General features: G+C 35.9%; 1 protein-coding gene across 1 annotated transcript; it reads right to left on the minus strand.

The window, feature by feature from the left end:
* Positions 1 to 84: 84 nt before the first annotated feature.
* On the minus strand, positions 85 to 6,502 carry LOC143890781 (protein neprosin-like). Its single transcript, XM_077395464.1, has 7 exons — positions 6,207 to 6,502; positions 5,103 to 5,189; positions 4,737 to 4,958; positions 2,902 to 3,051; positions 2,651 to 2,704; positions 2,396 to 2,533; positions 85 to 569 (listed from the first exon to the last, which is right to left on the minus strand). The coding sequence occupies exons 1-7, from the start codon at positions 6,318 to 6,320 to the stop codon at positions 192 to 194; spliced, it is 1,143 nt and encodes a 380-aa protein (XP_077251579.1). The 5' UTR covers positions 6,321 to 6,502; the 3' UTR covers positions 85 to 191.
* Positions 6,503 to 6,871: the final 369 nt, after the last annotated feature.

A 6,871-nucleotide genomic window follows, 5' to 3' on the forward strand; every position in this document is an offset into this window, starting at 1 on the left:
TATAAATACCAACATGGACTGATTCATCAATGGAAATTTAAGTGAAGAAAAATTATTTGCTTAAAATATATAAGCAAGTACGAGTATAGTAACTAAACTCATGTTATTATTTGCTTAAAATGTCTGGAGTACATAAGTATAAATACCGACATGGACATAGGTAGTCCTCCAAAGAAGCGATCCAACTGATTCTAGCAATTTCCCCCTGGTCCCCCAAAAAAGAAAGAATGAACGGTAGGATAACTCTTACTATCAATGGGTTTAAGAGTATAGCATTTGGGGGCATCAACAGCACTGGAAAGCCGATAATGGTCGACATCTTGAGTATCACCATTTTCCTGTATATACTTCATTTGTCCCACATAACTTGCATGCTTAAATCCTTCATCTGCAAAATGGCCACTCCCCATCTGAGGCCATGGTTCAATGCCAGCGTTGGTAACTCCCCCACCCCATTGAACAATAGTAGCATGATCAGTGAACGTGGAAGAGAAGAGAGCATTTGGCCAGTAACCCACCTTCTTATTATCGTTTCCAAATAATAACCACCAATCTTTGGTCACGGGATCCTACGATTAAATACAACATTCAACAAAAAAGTAATTAAAATAAAAGAATCAATATCTAAAGTCAGAAGGAATGATTCACAAGATACAACTCCCTTCACTCTAAAATAGTGGAAAATCCCTTTAAGTTGTTCCCATACGCGCGCGCGCACACACACACACAGATTTGCTAGCGTCCATCACAGAAGGCATTTTGAGGATGGGGTGTTGCATTGAAAACAGCCACCTCATGAATGAAGGAAAAATCTGCTGAAAAGTGAGCCTAAGTTGCTGCTCTCACATGCAACAGCCCATCCACGAAATGGCTTCAGTGATGGACACTAGCAAATTCCATATATATATATATATATATATATATATATATATATATATATATATATATATATATATATGAGAATAGAGTTCCTGAGGTTAACCTCATATAAGCTTATATGAGGTGGCGCTCATAAAACATAATGCACCCACTTTGTTTGGATGATCCAAACCATTCATTTGCAAGGCCCCATCATAGATAGGGTGTGTACCAAAAATCAGCTCCATTGGATCATCCTAACCCTCCAAAAGTGGAGGAAAAAATGGGTAGATTTATGGGCAAAAAGTATCAATCCATTTTTCCCTCCACTTTTGGATGGGTTAGGATGATCCAATGGAGCTGATTTTTTGTACACACCCTATCTATGATGGGGCCTTTCAAAGGAATGCTTTGGATCATCCTAACAATGTGGGCTCCTTATGTTTTATGAGCGCCACCTCATATAAGCTATATGAGGTTAACCTCAGGAACCCTTTTCTCTCTCTCTCTCTCTCTCTCTCTATATATATATATATATATATATGTGTGTGTGTGTGTGTGTGGGGGGGGGGGGAGGTTTATGAGCTATGGCTTAGCCTGAGCAAGCCACTATAAACACACCATCTCCATGTTGTTGGACTCGTCCAACCCATTCATTCCATAGAACCTCGCTATGGCTTAGCCTGAGCAAGCCACTATAGATAGGGTGTTCCTAACAACCCATCTCCATACAATCATCCTAACCACTCGATCGGTAGAAGCCCACTTTCTAGCTGTCCATTCTAAAACTCGATCTAGAAATCAACAGATACCACGATCCTATGGAAACTATTTCATAGGGACACCTTACCTTCTTTGGGTCCTATAGAATGAACATGTTTGATGAGTCAAACAACATGGGAGATGGCGCATATAGAGGGACGATCAGGTTGCACGATACCACAGTGTCTTGTGAGATATAAGTAACCAAGAGTAATAGTTATACTGACATGTCAAGTGGGTGGGCCCGTAGAATCAATTCCTTCTTACAGCATAAAGGGGCAATTATATGATGTTGCATGTACTCATTTTTTCTAAAGGAAATATGAGAGGGAAAATGTACAAGTTTGGGAATCTTGTGATGTGTAAGTGCTTGCTATGTATGGGTCAAATACAAAAAGCCAACACATGGGACAATTCTATTTAAATTTTTGTAGCCTTTCCTGATAAATTTCAAAGGCAACAAATTGGAGGATAAGAATTTTGGTGTGTGTGTGTGTGTGAGAGAGAGAGAGAGAGAGAGAGAGAGAGAGAGAGAGAGAGAGAGAGAGAGATCTTTTGGGAAGCCTAGAAGATAAATATGTTTGAAGAAGTAATACCTACTTACACTTATAGTTTCATCAAGTGAGACCTAAATCTGCATGCTCATATTTTTCCAAAGAAAAATATAACATATGTAATTTAACAATTAACTCTAGTTACAAGTCCCGCTCTTCTTCTTATTTTTTTTCAGAAAAATGCATCCTTTCTGATTGAAGGTAAAGGAATTCAAAATTACCTTGTATACAGCGAGTATTAAGGAATATTGGGTTCCATTATAGGATGAAATCGTTTTAAAAGCAGCTCCTAGCGGTATGTCCGGAGAAACTTGTACGAAACCTGGGCAGAGAATATCTTTGCATTGTGTTTTATCATTCTATGGTGTAGGTAAACCAAAACAAAAAACAAAAAACAAAGATGAAATCAGTAGCATTCTAATAACAAATTTATATTAATTTAGATGACACAAGATTAAGTTACTTTTCAAGCATACCTTCCAGGTCGAACTTAAATGAGGGCGAAAGTCATTGTATATTTTATGATCTACCTACACATTTTAAAAACTTGAAAATAAGAATACAATATTATTAGTCGTCTTACCTAATTAATGCAATTGATCCCACAACATCGGTCGTGTTATTTGTTAAGAAAACAACCAAACGCATAAAGGACCATATGAGAATGATGCAGATCACAGATCAAGTATTAGATATTAGCAGATGAAGGTTGAATTAGATAACTTACCGACCATCCAACCAATATTCCAACCTGCAACACATCTGTAACAGCCATATAAGAATAACTAGTTTGGTTGCCTATAACTGTTGGCTCCCATACATTGAGGTCTGCTCTTGTTCCGTAAAATTTTCCCTTGTATGACGTTTGCGTTGCAAACTGTGAGTAATAAATAAAATTTGTGAGTCAATAACCTTTTTTTATACACAGAGGCAATATATAATAAAATAATCTATATACTACACATGTTTGTTTTAGGATTAAGCAAAACAATCATCTTAATGTTTCCACATTTATTAAAATATGACTATATTTTTCATTTAATAAAGAAAAAGGATATTCTTGTCATTGAAAACTTCTTATTGAATTTCATTGAATTTTATTTGTGCAAAAGGGAGGAGTGTTATAGAACTAAATGAAATAAGGGTGTCTGATGCAGCCCACACCCATGCGGCTGAGAAATTTGAAGCTCACATGAACCATCCCAAGCAAGTGAGAAGATCGGCCCGCGTTCAAGCCCAACATAAGGACCAAGCCCAAGTTGAATCCACCAAGCATAAAGGCCATCTCAAGCCCAAGATCATGGACATGCTAATTCGGGCCTCATCTAGTTGCATTCTCGTCATAATGATTCTGGTCGGTTTTGAAGCACGAATTTAGACCTTAGATGGATGAGTCATGGAAAATGTTAAACTAAGAAGTTGTAGATCTTTGAGTTATGTTTCCGACGGATATTTATGGTCTTCATTTGGCCAAGTAGTTGGAAAGTTATGACCATTTTAGTAGATTGTTTCTGTAGGACTTTGACTAATTAATGTGTTTTGAATTCCTAAGCTATTAATGATGAACGTAAGTCCCTAAAATAGTTAGTGGGCTATCTTGAATGTCTTTTCTATTGTATTTTCTCTATAAAAGTCCAGCAAACATCTGTAGTGATGTTTTTAGCTGAATATTGATGAAAATTTGCCAGGAGCATTTTCCCTTGAACCTTGTAGAGTTCAACCTTGAAACCTAGAAGAGTTTCACTCCTTCCTTGAAGATTAGGAGCTTTCCCCTATTGTTTGTATCCTTGAAGAGTTGTAACCATCAATCTAGAAGAATTGATGTTACCACTCTTCCTTGGCAACCTAGAAGAGTATGCATTGAAGTTGTTATCTTTACCCTGAATGTAATCTTTGCTAGACATCCCACTTCCAGCATACTTTCGAGTAATTTGCAGTTCTTTTCTGAGAAAAGTTTCTTCACCAAAGTTATTGATCTTTGAGTCCTTGAAATTTTGGCTTTGGAATCAGGTCATTCCAACCCATATCGAAGGAGATAAGCTAATTTTACTGAACTTGCGCAAATCTGCTTCCCTATATCCAAATTATTGAGCGATTGAGTGTGTGTCTATCACTCTCCCGATCCTTAGTCCAAGAAGCCTAGGGGAGGCTTGCATCCGTGTCTTTCTAGCAGCTAAATTTTCTAGAAATAGGTTCATCTTCCTCACAACAAAAGTAATAGAAACTTATTATGTAGTAAGAAGAATCAGAAAGTTGACTTATAAATCATCCATATTGACTGAACTTAAAAAAAAATTGAGGTCACTTATTTTCTTGGGTAATACATACAAATTTTTAATAAGATTTTATAGAAAATGTACACAAATTTTAAAATATCCAAGCTTTGATAGAAACATGCACTCGAGTTTATATTGAGTATTGAGCGAGTAGGCCACACATACTTACCTCAATTCCAAATCATGTTTCCAATTATTTGAATAATGATTGAACTCTCATAAAAACAAATTATCCGATTCATAAAAAAGTTTATAATAAAATTATATGAGACGAAATGTGACGTACACGATTATTGGGTTGATCATTTGAAAGAGTCTCAGCATTTGAAGAATATCGTTTTCCAAAATTTGTGGCAGATTTAGCCCTAGTTAGGGCTTCCTTTTCAATCCTTCTGATAGGAACTGTTCCTAGAGGGCACCCTCCGTCCATGAGCTCTATCCCTAAAGATACGGCTATTGAAGAATGTTCTTTGACCTCAATCACTTTTGGAAGAGAACTTGGACTCATCTGCATCGCAATGTAAAATTTTCATCCCTATATTTACATTGTAATGAAAGAATATGTTCTATTTGGAAATGAACACCTAGTCTCACATATAACATATCACTTGAAACTGTAAAACAAAAACTACAAAAAAATATAAGAAACGACCTTGATCTTATGATTCCTTAATAACGGATGATCAAAAGCAGGTTGTTTGTTGATATCAACACAATCAAAGATCTGCCCATATTCAGCCTGAAAAAAATACAAATATCCATCAATTTCGATATCATTGTACCAATACAATCTCTCTCTCTCTCTCTCTCTATATATATATATATATATATATATATATATATATATATATATATAGAGAGAGAGAGAGAGAGAGAGAGAGAGAGAGAGAGAGAGAGAAGCTACACCGCCGGCTTAAAATACAATGGGCCCACATTGTTTTGGTGATCCAAACCATTCATTTGATTGGCTCTCACATAGATAGGGTGTCCACCAAAAATCAGCTCCATAGGATCATCCCAACCCTTCAAACGGTGTAGGCAAAAATGGACAAATTTGTGAAGGTTTTTACACGTTCATTTTTGCCTCCACAAATCGTAGGGTTGGGATGATCCTATGGAGTTGATTTTTGGTGGACACCCTATCTATGTGAGGGCCAATCAAATGAATTCTTTGGATCACCAAAACAATGTGGGCCCATTGTATTTTAAGCTGGCGGTGTAGCTCCACTTTCCTCATATATATATATATATATATATATATAAGGGCGAGATTTCTGAGCTCTAGCTCAGCCTAAGCTAGAGCTCTATAAATCCACCATCTCCATGTTATTTCAGTCATCCAACCCATTCATTCTATAGGACCTCACATAGATAAGGTGTTCCTAACAAACCATCTACATACCACAATCCTAACCATTCAATCTATAGAAGCCCATTTTCTAGCTATCCATTCTAAACCACCACAAATCATAATGTTAACCATAACCATAACCATAATCATAACCTATAAAATGAATGGGTTGGATAAGTCAAACAACTATGGGAGTGGTGATTTCTGAGCTCGAGCTCAGAAACCTTTTCATATATATATATATATATATATATATATATATATATATATATATATATATATATATATATATATATATATATATATATATATATATATATATATCAACTACCAGATGAACGGTTTAGATAACCATGGGATGGTTTTTCTTAGCTATCCCAAAAGCAAAGAAAATATTAACCAAACCTTAATAGTCTTCACTGCTACTTTAGATGAGCTATTTCTTCCTCCTTCCACTCCATAGCCAATGAGAACAAAAGAAAATAGAAAAATGAGCTGCAACATTTCCTTGAAACCCATACCCTAACTATTAAGAAACTCCTCTCACAAAGAACAAAATCCCTATTTTTCTCAATGGAATTCCTCCCAACCTTTTTGTTTATATAATTTAGTAGGTATTTGGTGCTGTGAGGATTTAAGAGTAAGGCTTATTTAGGAAAGTAAATCTTCAGGAGAGATTTCTCAATTACTATTACGGCTTACGTGGGGAAAGAGTTGTGAAAGGTGACGCAGGTGCTTATCTTCCATTAAATGTATCCATATCCATATCCATTAAGTACTATCAGAATGGATATGGATACATTTAATGGAAGAAAAGTATACAACATAATAAAAAAGGGAGGGAATAAATTCGCCCCCCTTTTCTTCGTTGGGCAAGCCCTATAGTAATAATGTATTTATGATTCACTTTTTACACTAAAGGTTGTGGCCCCGGGTAGAAACTAAGTTAATTCTTTAACGGTTGCCACACCCTAGGGCTCTTATATTTTATATTGCCAGTGTCATCATTTTATATAAAATATTAGAGCACATTGAGTATTAGAAAATAAGTCTACCACTCGATGGAATTG

Source organism: Tasmannia lanceolata, unplaced genomic scaffold, assembly GCF_043159265.1.
Source record: "Tasmannia lanceolata isolate RefF3 unplaced genomic scaffold, GAP_Taslan_0.1 ptg000013l, whole genome shotgun sequence".
In the NCBI taxonomy this organism is placed as follows: Eukaryota; Viridiplantae; Streptophyta; class Magnoliopsida; order Canellales; family Winteraceae; genus Tasmannia; species Tasmannia lanceolata.

Coding starts and splice junctions, on each gene's coding strand:
- LOC143890781 (XM_077395464.1), bottom strand. CDS start 6,320: ATGGGTTTCAAGGAAATGTTGCAGCTCATTTTTCTATTTTCTTTTGTT. Junction 2,705..2,901: donor GAATATTGGTTGGATGGTCG/GTAAGTTATCTA, acceptor TAAAATGTGTAG/GTAGATCATAAAATATACAA. Junction 2,534..2,650: donor ATTTAAGTTCGACCTGGAAG/GTATGCTTGAAA, acceptor CCTACACCATAG/AATGATAAAACACAATGCAA.